Source organism: Schistocerca serialis, chromosome 5, assembly GCF_023864345.2.
Source record: "Schistocerca serialis cubense isolate TAMUIC-IGC-003099 chromosome 5, iqSchSeri2.2, whole genome shotgun sequence".
Lineage (NCBI taxonomy): Eukaryota > Metazoa > Arthropoda > Insecta > Orthoptera > Acrididae > Schistocerca > Schistocerca serialis.
Window position 1 is genome coordinate 406125294 of NC_064642.1, and position 20894 is coordinate 406146187.

Sequence of the window (20894 nt, forward strand, 5' to 3'; positions counted from 1 at the left end):
TAAGTGAACGTTACATTCTTGTTAGGGCACAGTTTAATGGGTATTCTGTTCATTTTTTCTTAGTTATTTACTAAATTGCCGCGCGGGATTAGCCGACTGGTCTGGGGCGCTGCAGTCATAGACTGTGCAGCTGGTCCCGGGGGAGGTTCGCGTCCTCCCTGGGGCGTGGGTGTGTGTGTTTAGACAAACCTTCTGAAAAGCTCCACTCCTGTCAATTATACATCAGAATATTAAAGTAAATTTTTTCAAGTGTTTTAGAAGATACATAGCTACTGTTACCGATGAATGCCACTAATAAACGAAAAATTCAGTTTAATCCTCTCACTTCCCCTATCGAGATACTCCGTACAAACGCTATAACCAACGCATTACTGCAGGTTGTCAAAGATTTCCTATTCAAAGACCAGCGTCGGAACGAAACTCCTTACAAATAGTAAGCAGTATTCAGTGTTCGAGCACGGGATGTTTCGTTATTACGCTCCTTCTTCGACGCAGACAGCTTAATTTCAACACTTACCACTTCATGAACTACAGGTTTTGATAGCACAGTTACATTACGAATCGTAGAAACATTTTGTCGTCAATAGTTTGCTAAACAACCAACTTCCTCTTACCAATTAATCGAAGAGTGGACCCTGACTTACATTCCACCGGCCACAAAGGGTTCACTTCGTTGCATAAGCCCTCCCATTATTACCCAGGGTGCTTCTAGGATATACCCATTTCTGTGGCCCATTAATCAAATAATCAAGGCTAGCGTATTCATATTTCATGAAGTCCATAACTTACTATCTGTGCACGGTGCTGAATGCGTGTCATTGTTCAGTCCGTGCATTCTTTTTTTCTTATCTAACAATTTTTGCGAGAATCATAAGTCTTGCCACTCTTCGCTGAGATTCGGTCAAACCATTCCTAAAGTTTTCGTACAGTTATCGTAAAATTGTTGTTATTGTATATTTTGTTACACTACATTAAAATAGGGGAAATAATTCTACTTGCGGCCAACCAAACTGTGACGTTTTTCAAAGTTTTAGAGCGTCTGAGATATAACTCGTGCCTTCTGACACCAGTGAGGGTGACTCCCGAAAATATGACAGCAATATCGAATACAACACCCGAAGGAAAAATGGAAATATCGCATGGAAATGCACGCGTAAATGGGTGCGAGTGCAACAGGTGGCGGTTAGCGATGCACATGGCTCACCTGGCTGGAGGAAGGCTAATAGCAGTGAGTCACTCAATGTTCACGTGAAAACTTGCTGCCTCGCACATGAACGTGGGTGACATTGCATTGCGCGTCATATAGTCTACACAGGAGCCCCAGTATTATCGAGGACGTACCCAGAGACGGGACAGGGGTGAGCAAGTACTACCCTCCGCGGAAACCCCCGGCCCCCAAGCATAATCACAAACCGAACTCTCAACATGTCTGCTTCAATACGGATCTTAAATATTAGCAAATGTAGTCATTTGTCGTGAAACATATATTAGTTATTCTCAGCATAACTACACCACTGGCCATTAAAATTGCTACACCACGATCATGACGTGCTACAGATGCGGAATTTAACTGACAGGAAGAAGATGCTGTGATATGCAAATGATTAGCTTTTCAGAGCATTCACACAAGGTTGGCGCCGGTGGTGACACCTACAACGTGCTGACTAGAGGAAAGTTTCCAATCGATTTCTCATACACAAACAGCGGTTGACTGGCGTTGCCTGGTGAAACGTTGTTGTGATGCCTCGTGTTTGGAGGAGAAATGCGTATCATCAAGTTTCCGACTTCGATAAAAGTCGTTTTGTAGACTATCGCGATTGCGATTTATCGTATCGCGACATTGCTGCTCGCGTTGGTCGAGATCCAATGACTGTTAGCAGAATATGGAAGCGGTGGGTTCAGGAGGGTAATACGGAACGCCGTGCTGGATCCCAACGGCCTCGTATTACTAGCAGTCGAGATGACAGGCATCTTATCCGCATGGCTGTAACGGATCGTGCAGCCAGGTCTCGATCCCGAATGGGGACGTTTGCAAGACAACAACCATCTGAACGAACAGTTCGACGACGTTTGCAGCAGCATGGACTATCAGCTCGGAGACCACAGGTTCTGTTTACAGCATCATGATGGTCACATCCGTGTTTGGCGACATAGCGGAGAACGCACATTGGAAGCGTGTATTCGTCATCGCCATACTGGCGTATCACCCGGCGTGATGGGATGGGATGCCATTGGTTATTCGTCTCGGTTACCTCTTGTTCACATTGACGGCACTTTGAACAGTGGACATTACGTTTCAGATGTGTTACGACCCGTGGCTCTACCCTGCATTCGATCCCTGCGAAACCCTACATTTCATCTGGATAATGCACGACCGCATGTTGCAGGTCCTGTACGGGCCTTTCTGGATACAGAAAATGTTCGACTGCTGCCCTGGCCAGCACATTCTCCAGATCTCTCACCAATTGAAAACGTCTGGTCAATGGTGGCCGAGCAACTGGCTCGTCGCAATACGACAGTCACTACTCTTGATGAACTGTGGTATCGTGTTGAAGCTGCGTGGGCAGCTGTGCCTGTTCACGCCATCCAAGCTCTGTTTGACTCAATGCCCAGGCGTATCAAGGCCGTTATTACGGCCAGAGGTGGTTGTTCTGGGTACTGATTTCTCAGGATCTATGCACCCAAATTGCGTGAAAATGTAATCACATGTCAGTTTTAGTATAATATATCTGTCCAATGAATATCTGTTTATCATCTGCATTTATTCTTGGTGTAGCAATTTTAATGGCCAGTAGTGTAATAAAGTTGCGCTGCCTCCACCTCCTTAACTTAAATCCTGGGTATTGTATTGTAGTCGGGGAATGAAAGGCTCGTTTCGCTCAAAAATGCAGTTTACGGCGCCGACCGCGTACTGGACAAATCCCATTGTCGAACGGCTTTGCCTTACGGAGTTGCACTTCTGATATGCTATTCCAGAAGTTTTCCGGTAACATACTGATTGCCCTCAAAACTTTTCGAGCTACAAATTTCTTTAGATGTGGGAATAAATAGAAGTCAGATGCTTCCAAATCTTGTGAACAGCGTGGATACATCTATTATTTATAATGAAAATTCTCCAGATTTCCCACTGGCAAAGCTGTTTTGTGGGATGGTGCATTGCACTGATGTTCTGTTGCTTTCCTCTTTTACGAGTTGTACTCAAGTATTTTCATCATATTGTCCCGTAAAACTTGCGTAATAGCCGTTAATTTTTTTATTCTTTGGAAGCTTCAAGAGCATTCCTTCCGCAGTCCAGAAAACATTGCCCTTTACCTCGAAGCAGTCAAGAAAACATTGCCCTTTACCTCGTAGCCAGGTGAAATACTTCGCCTTTTTGCGCGAGACCACCGGCTTATTCCACCCACTGCTTGGGTCGTGGCTTTGTTTCTGGCCTGAAGTGCCCATATACACCGCATCTACATAACAATAAGGGCTACACCGAATGCAGTACCTGTCTTGTACAAGCTCTTCTCATAGTTATTTCTTCGTGCAGAAAGTTCAATACCTGTTATTCCCCTCAAGTACCGATGGCGTCAGTGTTTTGTATGCTTCTTAATAACAGATTGTTCAATACGATTCTGCGCACGTCTGTGGCTACGGTTTTGGGACATCCACCACTGAATCATGTTAAAGAGACGTAACAACCCTTTTGAATTTAGTATCCTATTTATAAATGATGGAAATTGAGGGCGTACGCACCTTGTAGAACATCAGCTTTTGATGAACTTCCGTTGAAGATAAGTCGTCCAAAATAAGAATTTTTCAGTGTGGTAGTCCAGTTACTTCACTTCACTAAATCACAAACAGCACTACTACTTAGATAAGCCGAGTAAAAAATTATTTCGCAGGTCTTGTTTACACTTAAATGTACAGATACAAAAGTAAATATATGTATATAATCAGTGTAATCACGAGGCTGGGTTTTCTGGCTTGTCTGCTTATTAATAGTTTGCTGGAAGGTGTTTAATGCAGATAATGTTATTGTTTTGCAAAAATAGAACACTGCAGTACTTTCGGGGACTTCAGGGAGTGTATGTTAACGGTTAAGGGGCTAGGGAGAGGAGGGTGGTGGGGGACCTTGAACCAACGTCATGGTTCTCCATGATATACCGGTAGGAACCACAGGTACAAGGACACGTAAGTGCGTCGTAGTGGGGCACCCTCCCTTTGTAACGAAAACGAGGTTTTCACTGTCCCTACTGTTGGCACATGTAGTCGGAAGAAGAATATTTCTTGTGTCCACCCTCAAACCCGTTCGTGGAGTTTTCTAAGCAGCTTTTCGCGAGATATTAGCCGTCGTTCTCGTCCTTCAGTTCGGATCAGTCTACATCTCGGTTTCTCAATCACTCAGATCTATCAATATTCGCACTGCCCTTCATCCACATTTTTACTTAATTATTTCGCAAGCCAGTAAAGTATGGAAGTACTTTGTACTAATATAGGTTTTCCGTCCTATTCTGTTCGCGTGTCGAGCGAGGCAAAATGACTGTATATGCGTCTCCGTACGCGCCCTAATCTCTCTTATCTTCTCACAATTCACACGCAAGATAAAAGATGAAGACCTGTCACACACGCTTCCTCAAACACTGGTTCGCTGTTTTGACCCAACAGGCTTTCACAAGAGCAGCGTCAACTTCCTCCCTATTTTTTTATATGATCTCCGCAAGCATTTTTGTTTGACTTGTGGTGTGGACCATACTCACCTGTAAAGAACCTAGTAACGTGATTCAGAATTCATTAAATGTCTGTTGTCATGGTCTGTACAATGGCTACAAACGCTTGGCGAGTACCCTGCATTTGGTCAGACAACCGTCTTGGTTATATCTTTTTTCAAAAGCACTGCTTCGGCCCAGAATTCTATCGACAAATGTGCCTTCCATTCGCCTTCCCTACTAGAAGTTTCACCAGTTCGTCGTAATTTACGTCGCTTTAGCGCTACCCTGAATATTTAAACGATGAGACGGTTCTAGAACTATACCACTGATATTGGAATCACGTTTGGTGTGTGTGTGTGTGTGTGTGTGTGTGTGTGTGTGTGTGTGTGTGTGTGTACGTACGTGTGCTGTTTCTTTGTGCATGTGTCTGCCGTGTGTGTCTGCCGTGTGTGTTTCACCCGAGTGGTTCTCCCTTCACCCATGCAGTTCGTTAAGAGAAGCTTGAACCCTCCAGAATCATCATCACTATGCATAAATTGCTCTGTAATTGTGTGCAACTATTCGTTTTACCCTTATCGTAAATAGGGGTGACCTTCAACCCTTGCCCAGCCACGCGAGACTCTTCAGCGTGCGAGATAAATAAAGAGTTCAGAAAGGGGCTGATTCCATGGCGCATTCAGTGTAATATATAACAATGGAAAATCCAGGATGGAATGTAACAATACCAGAGAAGGAAAGTTGCTACTCACCATATGGTGGAGATGCTGAGTCGCAATAGGCACAACAAAAATATTCACACAATTATAGCTTTCGGCCACTCACACACACACTCTCTCTCTCTCTCACACACACACACACACACACACACACACATACAAACGCAACTTGCACACACGTCTGCAGTCTCGGAGAGCTGAAACCACACTGTGAGCAGCAGCAACAGTGCATGATGGGAGTGGCGACAGGAGGGGGGTAAGGAGGAGGCTGGGGTGGAGAGGAGGAGGGATAGTATGGTAGGAGTGGCAGACAGTGAAGGGTTGCAGTTTAGACGGAGGGCAGGAGAGAAGATGGGGAGGATGGACGGGGTAAGTAGTGGAAAGGAGAGAAATAAAAAGAAATTAAAAGACTGGATGTGGTGGTGAAATGATGGCTGTGTAGTGCTGGAATGGGAACAGGGTGGGGGCTGGATGGGTGAGGACAGTGACTAACGAAGGTTGAGATCAGGAGGGTTACTTATGCCCTCCCCCCCTCTGCACCTTCTCTCCTGCCCCCCATCTGAACCGCAACCCTTCACTGTCTGCCACTCCCACCATACATCCCTCCCCCTCCCCACCCCAGCCTCCTCCTTACCCTCACCCAGCCAATCCCATCATGCACTGCTGCTGTTGCTCGCAATGTAGTTTCAGCTCTCTGAGACTGCAGACGTGTGTGTGTGTGTGTGTGTGTGTGTGTGTGTGTGTGTGTGTGTTTTTCTACTGCTGACAAAGGCCTTAATGGCCGAAAGCTATAATTGCGTGAATCTTTTTGTTATGCCTATCATGACTCAGTGTAATATCTAATAGTTTCGTGAGGGTCTTGTGCCTTATTCTTTTTTGTACACACTAAGAAAAAAAAAACAGACGCACCGAGAAAGAACTATCTGAATGGGATGGAAATTGGCAGACGTGATGTACATGTACAGACAAACAGATGATTACAATTTCAGAAAAACTGAGAAATTGAGCAATTCAGTAATGCATTGGTCCACCTGGCCATCATGCAAGCAGCTACTATGTTTGGTTCAAAATGGTTCAAATGGCTCTGAGCACTATGGCACTTAACATCTGAGGTCATCAGTCCCCTAGACTTAGAACTACTTAAACCTAACTAACCTAAGGACATCACACACATCCATGCCCGAGGCAAGATTTGAACCTGCGACTGTAGCAGCAGTACGGTTCCGGACTGCAGTGCCTAGAACCGCTCGGCCTCAGCGGCCAGCACTCTGTTTGGCATTGGTTGATTGAGTTGTTGGATGTCCTGCTGGGTATTGTGCCAAATTCTGTCCAATTGGAGCGTTAGATCGTCAGTATCCTGAGATGGTTGGAAGTCACTGCCCATAATGCTCCACACTTCCTCAGTTGGGTAGAGATCCGGTGACCTTGCTGGTTAAGGTAGGGTTTGGCAAGCACCAAGACAATGGAATAACTTAGACGAGGTAGGAGCAGCACTGGAAGTCCGAAATATAGCTGAGCCGGTTACTAGTTCGGACTGGTGTCTCTAGTGTCTCTTCAGAACAATGTATGAACTCAAACTGAAGCCATACCTAGTGGCAGTAGTATGTTGACTGATTCAGTTCAGGTGCTGTCTCTCGATGTCACTCCTGCAAAGGCTATGGCAGAATGCACTTGACTGGAGACGTTGATCTTGAAACGATCTTTTCTTTCTAATGGAAATGAGCGTTTGGCATCATTGACCGTGGGGGACCCCTTGCGGGGTGCGTCTGGCTGCCTTGGTGCAGGTCTTACAACATTCGATGCCACATTGGGCGACCTGCACGCCGGATGGGGATGAAATGATGATGAAGACAACACAACACTGACTCGCTGAGTGGAGAAAATCTCCAACCCAGCCGGGAATTGAACCTGGGCCCGTAGGACTGCAAACCGTCACGCTTACCACTCAGTTATCTTTTTGTTGTTGATCTTTGTGTTTGGTCGTTGTGGACGTCACATGACATCCTTTCCGTTAAATTTCGTTTGTTGATCCTTCCAGTTTTTTTGCCGAGGCCAACCAGCTCTTTGACCGAACACGCTGAGCTACCGTGCTGGCTCTGTCGGGACGGACTTCTTTCTCATGAAGCATGGCTACTTTCATCAGAGCATGTGAACTCACAGAACAATCAATGTAGGAGTTCTGAAAATCCTTTGAAGTTATATCAAGAGCTTGTTCATGGCTTGAAACAAGTGTATGGTGTGCAGTTAATGGAACATGTTTGGGTTTCTTCGCGTAAAAGGAGAACCTGATGTCCAATAATTTTGTTTGCAAACACGGCTGCTGCAGGAGCTGGAAAACTAATTGACGAAAAAATATATTATCTTTCATCAGAGAACTAACAACTAAGGAAAGCATCTACGATTACTTCATTCAGGACAATGCAGTGAAAAAGCACACACCGTCGGTGCATCTGCAACAGTACTACAGTGTGTTTTTGAAGATAGTTACAATTTTTTTGGACTTAGTTTGCTCGGGCCTAGTTTGCTCGGGCCTAGTTTGCTCGGGCCTAGTTTGCTCGGGCCTAGTTTGCTCGGGCCTAGTTTGCTCGGGCCTAGTTTGCTCGGGCCTAGTTTGCTCGGGCCTAGTTTGCTCGGGCCTAGTTTGCTCGGGCCTAGTTTGCTCGGGCCTAGTTTGCTCGGGCCTAGTTTGCTCGGACTTACTTGCAAACCCTTTCCTAAGTCATCCTATTGATTGCAAAGGTTCTCTACACTGTGCAACTGACAGGAGCGTCACGCGGTGAATGCAGCCTGCATATTGGCCAGTGTCTCCCTTTATTTGCAACGCCGGAGACAGCGCTTACGTCATCAGTGAAATAACCTGTTACTGCAGGAGGAGGCATCTTCGCTGATGACTACGTGGCATGATGTATGGGCATAGGGTGACCATACCGTAATTTGTGGTACTGGTTACCACTATGTGCAGAGGTACAGAAATTCAGGTACTGCATCCACATGTGAAAGTGTTGAAGTTTACCAAAATGTCTTCTTTATTGGTGATGTTCGTCCATGTAAAAGGAGGGAAAGCTGAAAAGTGGAAGGGATGCTTAGATGGGCTTTGGAAACGAACTTGAAAACAGTGCCATAGAAAGGGGTAGATGAAGAAATGGGAGATTCGATAGGCAAGAAAATGTTGACAGGGCACTGAAAGATCTAAATAGAAGAGACATTCCCTTAATTATTGAAATCCTAGGGAGAATTGGCATTGCTATATCGCTGTAGCGCAACCCAATACCAATTGCAGGTTGTGTATCTAACAGCTTCCAGCGGCAACAGAACTAGATTCTGAATATTTCGCGTAATTGTTGACCATATTTAAAAGTTTAAATGCGGTCATAATCTACTCTTTAATATGTATAATCTTGTGTTAAACGTTTAACTCAATAAGACGGTATTACAGTTAGAAACTGTTTATCTTGACACAGTATAACTGACGGCCCGCAAGCATCCGGAATGAGACATTTGAGAATGAGAGCATTTTCCAACTTCCGAAAATTTTAAACCTTTACAAAAGATTTTTTCGCTGCCATCCCCCCCTCCCAAACAAGTGGCGAAGGGAAAAAGTTAATCGCTTACTACATTTTTGCTGTTTGTGCAATCAGACTTCATCATCAGCCTTGAAGTTTTAATTTATTACTACTTTACTATTAACTCTTTCGTCATCCAATGTTCCTGCACAATTACATCGTTGTACGACGCACAGTTCAAGAGGTATGGGCATCGTAAATATTTAAAAGGGCGTAAAACGAGCTTTTGCTTAAAATCGAGCCCAAATTATTGGACTATATTCACCAGTGTTTCATTATGAGAGCATTTAGTCACTTCCAGCAAACTTTAACCATGATTTCAAACCTTTCCTAAACTTTTTTCTCCCTTGCATGTTCAAAATGAAATACTTAACACATTATCTATATTTGTAAAATACACGTTTGAAGCTGTTTTACACATGCAGGCTAGATTCCTTAAAGAATCAGGGCTTTTACTGGTGACAAAACTGTTCCGCGTCGGTGGAAGATATGAGATCGGAGAAATACCCTCAGACATCAGGAAGTATGTTATAATTCAAATTCCAAAGATAGTAAGTGCTGACAGGTTCAACAAGTCATGACTGCAAAATAGTTATTCAGATTATTTAGAGAAGAATGGAAAAACTGGTAGAAACCAACCTTCAGGGAAAATCAGTTTGGGATCCGGAGTAACGTTGCAACGTGTAAGGAAATACTGACCCTACGAATTATCTTATTAAAAGATCAGTTGATGATGATGATGATGATGATGATGATGATGATGATGTTGTGGTGGCCTTTAGTCCGAAGACTGGTTTGATGCCGCTTTGGTGCTTCTCTCTTCAGTGCAAGCCTCTTTCTCTCTGAATACTAAGTGCAACTTCCATCCTTCTGAATCAGCTTACTGTATTCATCTCTTTGTCTTCCTCAATGATTTTTACCCCCCATACTTCCCTCCAGTACTAAATTGGTGACCCCTTGATGTCTCAGAAAGTGTCCCACCATGGTATCCCCTCTTCTAGTCAGGTTGTGCCATAGATTTTTTCCCCAATTCTATTCAGTACCTCCTCCTTAGTTTCGTGATCTACGCATCTAATCTTCAGCATTCTTGTGTAGCACCACATTTCAAAATATTCTATTTTCTTCTTGTCTAAAATGCTTATCGTTCACTTCAATACATGGCTACACTCCATACAAGTACTTTTAGAAAAGTTTTCCTAACACTCAAATCTATATTCGATGTTAAAAAATACTCTTCTTCAGAAATTCTTTTCTTGCCATTGCCAGTGTCATTTTCTATCCTCTCTGCTTAGACCATGATCAGTTATTTTACTGCCCAAATAGCAAAACTCATCTACTGCTTTAAGTGCGTCGTTTCCTGATCTAATTCCCTCAGCATCATCTGATTTCATTGGACCACATTCCAGTATCCTTGTTTCGCTTTTGTTGATGTTCATTTTACATTCTCCTTTCAAGACACAAGACATTGTCCATTAGTTCAACTGCTCTTCCAAGTCCTTTGCTGTCTCTGAGAGTATTAAATTGTAATCGGCATACCTCAGAGTTTTTATTTCTTCTCCCTGTACTTTCAAGATTTCCTTTACGGCTTGCCCAAGGTACAGATTGAATAACATCGGGGATAGGCTACAACCCTGTCTCACTCCCTTCTCATCCACTGTTTCCCTTTCATGTATCTCGACTCTTGTAACTGCCATTTGGTTTCTGTAAAAGTTGTAAATAACCCTTCACTCTCTGTATTTCACCCCGATTTCAAAGATAGTACATCAATCAACATTCTTAAAAGCTTTCTGTAAGTCTGCAAATGCTAGAAACGTAGGCTTGCCTTTGCTTAACCTATCGTCTAAGATACGTCATAGGCTCAGTAGTGCCTCGCGTCTTCCTACATTTCTTCGAAAGCCAAAATGAGATCCCCCGGTAGTTAGAGTCCTCCCGCGGGCATGGCTGTGTGTGTGTTTGTCCTTAACTGTCAGAGTGGTTGATGGTGGTGGTTAGTGTTTAACGTCCCGTCGACAACGAGGTCATTAGAGACGGAGCGCAAGCTCGGGTTAGGGAAGGAGTGGGAAGGAAATCGGCCGTGCCCTTTCAAAGGAACCATCCCGGCATTTGCCTGAAACGATTTAGGGAAATCACGGAAATCCCGAATGCGAGTCCAGTGTGCTAACCACTGCGCCACCTCGCTCGGTTTAACTGTCAGAAGATGGATTAAACAAGGAAAAACCTACGTTTACAGAATTCATAGTCTTGGAAAAAGCATTTGACATTGTTGACTGGAATTGCACTCTTTGAAATTCCGAACTTACCAGGGATAAAGTACAAGGAGCGTAATATTGTGTACTGCTTGAACTTGTACACAAACCAGGTTGTGTCGCAGAACATGAAAGGGAAGCAGTAGTTCAGAAGCCAACAAGACTGGGTAGTAATCTATCCCCGATACAGGACCGGTTAAAGCCAAAGCGCCGGCCGAAGTGGCCGTGCGGTCAAAGGCGCTGCAGTCTGGAACCGCAAGACCGCTACGGTCGCAGGTTCGAATCCTGCCTCGGGCATGGATGTTTGTGATGTCCTTAGGTTAGTTAGGTTTAACTAGTTCTAAGTTCTAGGGGACTAATGACCTCAGTAGTTGAGTCCCATAGTGCTCAGAGCCATTTGAACCATTTTTTTGAAAGCCCAAGCGACACAAGCCACTGCTCGAGGTGTCAAACTGGGAGGGGCGCCCTAGTGCAAGATCTGTATACAGTGCGTATCACAATTAGCAGCGAAAACTGACACGGATTAAAGTATAAAGGGGAAAGAGGAGAGGGGGGAGGCAAATAAATAGCTTTACTTGGCAAATGTTCTCGAATCAGACCTGCATTGATGTTATTCAATCTGCACACTGAGCAAGCAGTTATACACGAACGGAATATCTGCACAAAAGTTTAAACTTCAAGAAGAAGAAATAAAACTGAGTGCGCTGATGATATTGTGATTATTTCAGATAATATAGGACTCTGAATTGCAATCGAACGAAAGGAATAGTGCCTTGAAAAGAGGTTATTAAATGAGCGTCAACAATGGTAATGGAATGTAGTCAGATTAAATCAGACAATGCTGAGGGAATTCCACTAGGAAAAGAGACACTAAAAGTAGAAGATACATTTTTCAATTTGGGCAGCAAAATAACTGATGGTGGCCAAAATAGAGATGAAACAAGGACTGGCTACAACAAGGAAGGTATTTGTGAAAAAAGAGGAATTTGTTAACATAGAATGTTAATTTAAGAGTTATGAAGTCTTTTCTGTTAACTATTTGTCTGGAGTGTAGCCTTCTGCAGAAGTGATATGTGGGCATATGCCGCTCAGACAAGAACAGAATAGAAATTTTCGAAATGTGGTGCTATAGAAGTATGCCAAAGATGGGAAGGGTAGATCCGGTAATGAATGAAGAGGTACTGAACCAAATCTGGGAGAAGAGAAATTTGAGGCACAACTTGACTATGAGAGAGAATGAACTCATGTGACACATTCTGAGGCGTCAAGAAATAGTCAGTTTGGAATTTGAGGCGGAGGGATGGAGGTGGGGGGGGGGGGGGGGTAAAAATTTAGAGGGAACGCAAGAAATGTAGACAGTAAGCAGGTTGGATGAAGATTGCAATATGAGGATGGTCTGAGAAGACCGGTAAATTTCCATGAAAGAATAGAACATTTTTGTTACCGCTTAATGGTTGGTAAGCTTGATGATTCCAAAGATCTTATGAAGAATTTTAACAATGTACAGCCTACAGTCCATTGTTGACGGCCGTCTGAATTGGGAAGTGCCTCGGCTGCGGTTGAAAATGGAGGAAAACAGAGTTTTGTTCTGTTATTAAAACGTTTTCATTTGGCGGGCTGGACTGCCGCACAAATCGAAACATAATTGGATGAAGTTCACACGGGCTCTGCACCATCATTGAAGAACATTTACTTTTGGATTAATGAATATAAACGTGGTCAGACAAGAACCGAAAACGAAGCGAGCTGCGGCCGTCCAATTGGGATCACCACAAAGGAAACCATTGACAAAATCAGTGATATGGTAATACAAGACCGGCGAGTAAAAATTCGTAGAACTTCTAACACTGTAGGCATCTCAAGTGAGCGAGTGCATAATATCACGCACGGGGAATTGGCTATAAAGAAGCTGTGTGCAAGGTGGATGCCACAGTTGCACAGTCTCCCAAAAGCACACCGAGCAGATCATTCCTACACAATGTCTGGCGATATTTAACCGCAATCCGCAAGACTTTTTGAGCCGATTTGTGACTGTTGATGAAACATAGGTCGATCGTTACACACCAGTCAAAACAGTGGACAAAGGCTGGTGAAAGTGTACAGAAGAATGCAAAGTCCATTTTGTCAGCTGGTAAAGTGACGGTCACTGTCTTCTTGGGTTTCCCAAGGAGTAATCCTCGTATATTACGTGGAAAAAGGTAGATCCATAACAGGATCCTATTATGCTTCATTGTTGGATCGTTTGAAACTTGCGTTGGCTGAAAAAAGATAAATATTTGTACGCAAAAAGGCGCTCTTCCCACAGGATAATGCACCACCGTACTCATCGGCGATAACGATGGCGAAGGCGCATGAACTGGGCTTTGAATTGGTTCCCCATCCACCTCATTCACCAGAATTAGCCCCAAGTGTCTTCCTCGCGTTTCCTAACTTGAAACTTTTTCTTGCTCTGAAGGAATTTTCATCCAGTGAGGAAGTGACAGCTGCAGCCACCAAATATTTTGCAGAAACTGACAACTTATTTTACCGATGGGATGAAAAAGCTGGAGAATTCCTCAAAGGAGGCTGTCGAGAAGCAAGGGGACTTTTTTACGAAACAAACATTTATCTTTTTACCAGACTTTCGTAGCTACAGAGATGAAGAGGTTTTCACAGGATAGACTAGGGTGGAGACCTGCCTCAAACCAGTCTTCGGACTGATTTGAAGACCACACCACCACTTATCCTGGAGACTGCTGTACGTCACATGAATCGCGACAAAGCTACCTTGTTAAAGATTGTATTGAAAATTAATAACTAATACTCTGAAAAAGGAACAGTATATGTATCTAGGTAGCGCACAATAATAAGTGTTTGTAGTTATAATATCCTAACCTGAAGGTAACTTGCTATAAATCATATAACCCTCTGAAGCCTGCAACTTTTTGCATTCTTATCGTAGCAGCCTTTGGAGATGAAAATGTGAAAAATTTGACTTATCGTTTCTTTTAGTATTCGCTAATACAGGGCATCGTATTCTGAAGCAACTCTCGATGGGGCATTTTGCAGAGGCGCGTATTAAGGATAAGTATAATAAGTGGTACCCACTTGCTATGGGTTTATTTACCGATTGTCATTTTTTATTTGTAATTCAATGTTGATATCATACGAAGATAGCGAGTGGAGCTGTGGACCCTAGAAAATGGAGTGCCAAGTGGAGAAATCGGAACATTTCCGATATATTCTTCTGTTTTGACTTAAATAGAGGGATGACAGCAGCGGGAGCAGCCAGAAACATTTGCGTCCTGTACGGGGATAATGCTATTGGACAGAGCACGACAAGAAAATGGATTTCTCGTTTTAAGCGTTCTTACATTAGTGACAACGTTCAGGACGACCTTCGAGGTTTGATGAAAATCGTGTAAACGTATCAATCACAATGAAGCACGTCAGTGTACTCGAGAACTGGCAAATGTGATGAACTGTGATCATTCCATCATTGGACGGCATTTTATGCAATGAGGAGGGTTCAAAAATCGGGCGTATGGATACCGCATGCTCTAAGCCAAAGTCATGTGCTCATCATCAATTGGCTCGTGAACAACACCGACCATTCCTATACCGTATCGTTGCTGGTGACAAGAAAAGGCGTCTTTATGCTAACATAAGGAAAAGGAAAGAAATGAATGGTCTCGGGCCAAACAAAGCAGCAACTTCCGGTATAAAGACCTGTGGCACTCCGTCTTCAGGCCACAAGTGGCCCATCGGGAGAATCCGACCGCCGTGTCATCATCAGTTGAAGTGCCTGTGTGCAAGCACAAAAGATAATGTTATGCATCTGGTGGAACATCAATGGTGTGGTGTACTACGAATTGCTTCCCCAAGGTATAACCATGACTGCTGACATTTATTGCCAACAACTGAGACCTCTTGCAGACGCACTTTAAGAACGACCAGGAATACTGCGTGTAGTGATGGTTCTCCACGATATCGCATGCCCCCTTTCTGCCACACTGACAGAAAATCCTATACAGGAATTGGGTGGGGAAATCACTCCATCCCCACCTTATTCAAATGATCTTGCGCCCTGAGATTTTCACTTCTTCTGCTCTCTATCGAAGAACCTTGAAGGAACTTCCTTCCCGTATGAAAATGCCCTCCGAACATGGCTCGACGAGTTGTTACCTCAAAACAAAGTGATTTCGCGGAATCGAAAACTTGCACCAGTGTTGGCAGACTTATAAATAGTGAGTTAGAATATATTATTGATGACTAACGTCTGTTGTGTGTATCTGTTGTGTTTATTAAACTTATGGAAAAACGCTACGAACTTATACACCAACCTAATATATTTTCAAAATATTAAAGTAAGCAGTGTCGTTAGAGAATCCTCTGATGACCATTCTAAACTGACACGTACAATGATTACCTTCGCATGGGTCTACTAAAATTCTGTTTCGACAACTTTAAAAATTGAATCTGAGGTACGATGTGCAGAAAAGCGAATTGAAAACATAAACAGTGCCCACAAATGCCGTGTGTCAGGTTCATAAAGTGTTGTCAACATCTGAATGGAGAATATTGTCAAACCGTCAATACTTGATCTCTCACGTTCATTATGCATTGACAATACAAAGAGTATTTGGGGGTCATCAGTACTATTCGTCAATATTTCTAGTATTGATAATACGTCAATACGCGCCATCAGACGGTCAGTATATTGACGTTTTGAGAATACTAATAACGAACGTGTGAGCGCCCCTTGATAATAATGCCCTTTCGTCTTGTTTTGACCTCATTTTCCGCACAACTACTGTCCTAACAAAATACCTTCTTGGGCTGTGCAACAAGCGAGAGACTGTCAAGGATATTGTCAGTACTGCCCCTGTCCGCAGGCAGGACAATATGTTTCCGAAGTTTTTAGTGTTTTCAATATTATTACGCAACATGTCAATCTCAGTGTCATTGCACTTCCGGGAAATTTGTCAGTGTTGTTGACGGTCAAGGGGCCGCTTTTCAACGCCTCTTTGTGCGCCTGATCTTGATTTTTCTCTTCGCGGTCATTACTGAAGTGATTAGTTGGGCGCTACATATGTACCTACATCTCTTACTTAACACTGGTTCTTGAAAGCTTTGTAAACAGGGTTTCGCAGGATGGTTGAGACTATAATAAAGTGTTTGACAGTTCAGATTTACGTCACTTCCGCGATACTCTCTCGTGGGTCAGATTTACGTTTATGCAATAAAGAAGGTGCGTTGTACACACGTGTGTGAGTGATTTATTGCAGACCAGTCGTCGCATATTTACTTTGTTAGTTTATATACCTATACAAATAACGACAGTATAAAGCCACGATCTGAGATCTGCTCCTGGCTCGTCTGTGTACTTCCCCTACTCACAAAAGCGTGGTGGTGTTCCTTGCCGGCATTGTCCCGTTGGCGGCTGTTGTCCACGGTCAGGGCTGCCCAAATAGTCCGCGGTCAGGGATATCCAAAATAGTTTGCGGTCAAAGATGTCCAAAATACTCGTGCGTCCCAGTTCTGTTAGCACTGCGGCTGTCAAAAATAAAGGCAATTGATTATGTCAACAAAATCACTTTATTTATCCGTAATAGTCTCCCCCTGAATCAAAACACAACTGAAGTCATTTTAAAAGTGTTTTGAAACAGTCGCTGTAGTCCTTTTTTGGAATTTCATTAAAACCTGCAGTACAATTTTCTTGGATGTCATTAACTGTGGCAAAACGGTGTCCTCTCATTGCCAGCTTCAATTTGGGGAGCAACCAGAAGTCGGTTGGGGCCAAATTTGGCGAATACGGTGAGTGATCCAGAACTGTCATCTATTTGCTGGTCACATACTCGTGCAGTCTTCACCTTGTGGGCTGGAGTGCCGTCATGGAAAAGATACGAGCAACCGGCCTCTCGGTATTGGGGTCGAATTCGACGAATTCTAGGGCACAGACGCTGGAGGGCGCAAAAAAAGTTGATGATATCTCTCTGCCTGGCTAGTTTGCGTACTTAGCTGAGAGGCAACGCGTTTGCCTGCCATGCATCGGGCGCGTGTTCGAATTCGGACCAGGTTAGAGATTTTCCCCGCTCATGGACTGGGTGTTGTGTTGTCGTCATCATCTTGTCATCACCACGGAAGCGCAAGTCGCCCAATGTGGCGTCACCTGAAATAAGAATTGCACCCGGCCTCAGAACTTACCCGTTTGGGGCCTCCCGGCCATTACTGCCACACTGTCATTTCATTTTACTGCTCCACTGCCATTTCCGACGAGTGTCGGACACCTACTTGCATTCACGTTCAGGACACCTGGTGCAGCTTTGACTTACTACACAGCTATTTTTGAAACTTCAAGGGTCGTAACGCAGCAACTCGCCATGAGACAGAACTGCAGTTTGGAATTTCACACAAGCAGTCCTAATGGACCTGAGAGACACTATGTACATTTTCGCTCGCACTCTCACACTTATACATTCGGTGATGTTTCAGCAACACATTTACTTGTATGATGCATTAAAATGCTGGGTCTTCTTCGGATGTAGTTAGAAGCTGCCTGTGTTGAAACTCTTAGTGAGAAGAAAGGCGACAAGAAGTCTCTTGTCATGAATATAACATTGACAGCGGAAACAAATTTGTCAGTAAAAAAAGAAAAAAAACGTAGAAAAGAGGCGTTAATGTTACTTTTATTTCATGCATTCTCCTTAGAAGGAAAGGATTGGTTAAAGTTTACGACTTATCACCAACTCTGAATGTTAATGATAGTCCAAATGTCCGACAGCCCGAAATGTAAAAAAAGCTGAGTTTGCAGAAAAATATGCCAAAATGAAACATCCGAGACTGTGCTTGTTGAAGACCAAATACCATTTTCAGACACATTTTCCAGTGAGAGATCTCAAAAATTCAGATCGTATTTTATTATTGTTATTATTATTATTATTATTATTATTATTATTGTCATCGTCAGTCACTGTTATTATAACAGTAGAAATGGTAAATACGTTCACTATGGTAGATTTCGTATTTTATCACTAGTCAGACGATTCCTGATCTTCTAGAACTGCCCAATGTATCAGTTGATGATTTTTGCAAATCCCAGTAAAGCGGCATTTTGTAACTGGCAGATGGATATTTTATCAATACCAGTGGTTTTCAAATGTCCACTAATACACTGACGAGCCAAAACATTGACCATAGCCCACCGCAACATTGGATGCCACCTAGTTGCATTGCAGGCACGTGGCACGGTAAAAAATGTAGGCAGAGCAGACACGGGCGGGAGATCACCCTAGCGAAGACATGGGCTGCAAATGGGGAAATTCATTGAGGTAAGAGACTTTGACGAAGGGCAGATTATTACTATGCAGCGCCTGTGAACGAGTATCTCGAAAATGGTGAAGCTAGTCGAATGTTAACGTGCTACTGTCGTGAACATCTACCGAAAGGAGGACAGAGAAGCAACTATTAGGCACTCAATAGTTGGACGTCCGAAGCTCTTCACAGCACGTGGGGTTCAGAGGCTTGTCTGATCTGCATTGTAGGTGACCCATGACTGCCGAAAGAGCACAATGCTGGCGCACACAAGTGTTTCGGGGCACACCGTTCATCGCACACTGTTGAACATGGAGCTCCACAGCAGACCACCTCTGTGTGTTCACATCTTGACCCAACCACATAGTCAGTTACAAATGTGGTGGTCGTAGAACCATTAGGATTCAACTTTCGGTAAGTGGAAACTTGTCAGCTCCTCAGGTGAATTACAGTTTTGCCGCACTAGATCGTTTGTCACCTCCACAAGGTCCATCATCGAGGTGAATGGTGGCTCGAAATGTGCAGTGTGGCATGGACGCAGACTGATGAGAGCAGTATTGTGCTGTGGGAGACATTCTCCTGTGCTTGCATGAGCCTGTGGTAGTAACCGAATACATGTTGACAGCTGCTAACCACCTGCATACCTCCATGTTTGGTGTCTACACTGACGGCAATGTCATCTTTAAGTAGTATAATTGTCTGTGTCTTGGAGCCAGAACTGAGCTACAGTGATTTGAGGAGCATTATAACGAACTTGTGTTGATATCTCAGTGTCCATCACAGTGTACGCAAATCAGTGGCCTGTTATTTACGTGAATTACATGACCTGTGCGTAGACATCTAATGCCACATACCTCCACAAAAATAAGATCCATGACATGCAGAACTAGAGATGTATTTCATCCCAAAGATGGATAAACAAGCTGTTAAGCAGGTGGTCATAATGTTTTGGCTCATCAGTGTATCTTTTGACACTGCTCCTAGTGTGACAAGATCCCAAGGGACAACTTTCATTGGTTTGCGCCAGTGTCGCTGTAGTTTGATTTTCAAACCCTCGTATCTGACAAGTTCTTCATGTGGTTTTTTGTGAGTTCTGCTATCTCATGGGATGACAGTCTGTGATGCATATTTTTTTTTCCACAATTGAGATGTGTAGTGTATCCTGGTCCAGCATTGAGCGGTCTGAAATCCCACAGTAATTTGACATGTTTACTTTTTTTTGACAACTTTTTCTGGTTCTTAATCCCACCAGTTCCTTGCCACCATGGAATAAGTTTCGGTGGTTCATTTGTACATCATCATCTCAGTTGTTCTTCAGCTAAGCAGAGTCTTACTAACCTATCCATCTGTGACAGAACTATTGTTGCTGTGACTTATAATACTTTTCTATTTGTAGGAAATTCTTCCTAAACAGTAAGTTAGGGGACCTGACAATTTTTCACATGTCTTCCTATTCTGTTCACCATCATTTAAGTATATTTGCATGGGAACTCCACATACCTGTTGTTCTTTCTGGGATACACTTGGATGGAACAGACAAAACACTATTTTTGGTCATGTCCTTGCATTTTCAGCAGTATTTAGTTTTCCAGTAAGAAGTATATAATTTTTGTAATCTTCCCATTTACTCAATTAAGTATCACATTTAGCCCTCACAAGTGGACAGACTTAAGGTAAAAAGTCTTCCAAGTTTTCAACTGATCTTTTGGAAGTCCTTGGTTAATGAAGTAATCACTCTCCTCTCTCAATCCTCCTGCCTAAAAAGAAGAGGAAAAATTTGTGCACATTCCCCCCTCCCCCCCACACACATGTAGTAGTGAGTAGTTTGCTAGTAGAGAGAATTCTGGGAGTTATTCTTCTTATTTTACTGTCACAATCCAAGTATGTAATGTTTCATTTGTTCCTTCTCTAAGGATAATAATACACAGAGACAAACACATTTGATATAATGTACAGTCATTTCAGTCAGTTTATTTATAAACTAATTTTTTTTACAGGAATGGCTGAAATTGCAAGTGCTCTGTTGAGCGAAGTGGCGGAGCCACAGGGAACATCCGGCAACAAGGTCACAGTTGTGGGGGTTGGTCAGGTTGGAATGGCATGTGCCTTCAGTATACTGACTCAGGTAATCCAAACATTAGCAGAAATGACTTGAGACTTCATAACTGAATTCTGCGAAGTTTTGGTGTTTCATTTGGCGTAATTTTGTCTTCATTTTTAGCATGTTGCAAGTGAAATAGCACTGGTTGATGTTGTTGCTGACAAACTGAAAGGTGAAATGATGGATTTGCAGCACGGTCTTACTTTCATGAAGACAGGAAAGATTGTGGCTGGCACAGGTATTTTTTAATATTTTAAAGTGTAGTTTGATAGTTCTGTAGT

General features: G+C 43.3%; 1 protein-coding gene across 5 annotated transcripts in view; it reads left to right on the forward strand.

Moving 5' to 3' along the window:
• The window catches only part of LOC126480724 (L-lactate dehydrogenase), a 310377-nt gene that overhangs the window by 240601 nt on the left and 48882 nt on the right, over nucleotides 1-20894 (forward strand). For all 5 annotated transcript variants that reach the window (XM_050103993.1, XM_050103988.1, XM_050103992.1 and 2 more), the window contains exons 2-3: nucleotides 20510-20637; nucleotides 20734-20851. In XM_050103993.1, the coding sequence (XP_049959950.1) occupies nucleotides 20512-20637; nucleotides 20734-20851 (244 nt within the window). In that variant the 5' untranslated portion in view covers nucleotides 20510-20511. The remainder of the gene's footprint in view (nucleotides 1-20509; nucleotides 20638-20733; nucleotides 20852-20894) is intronic.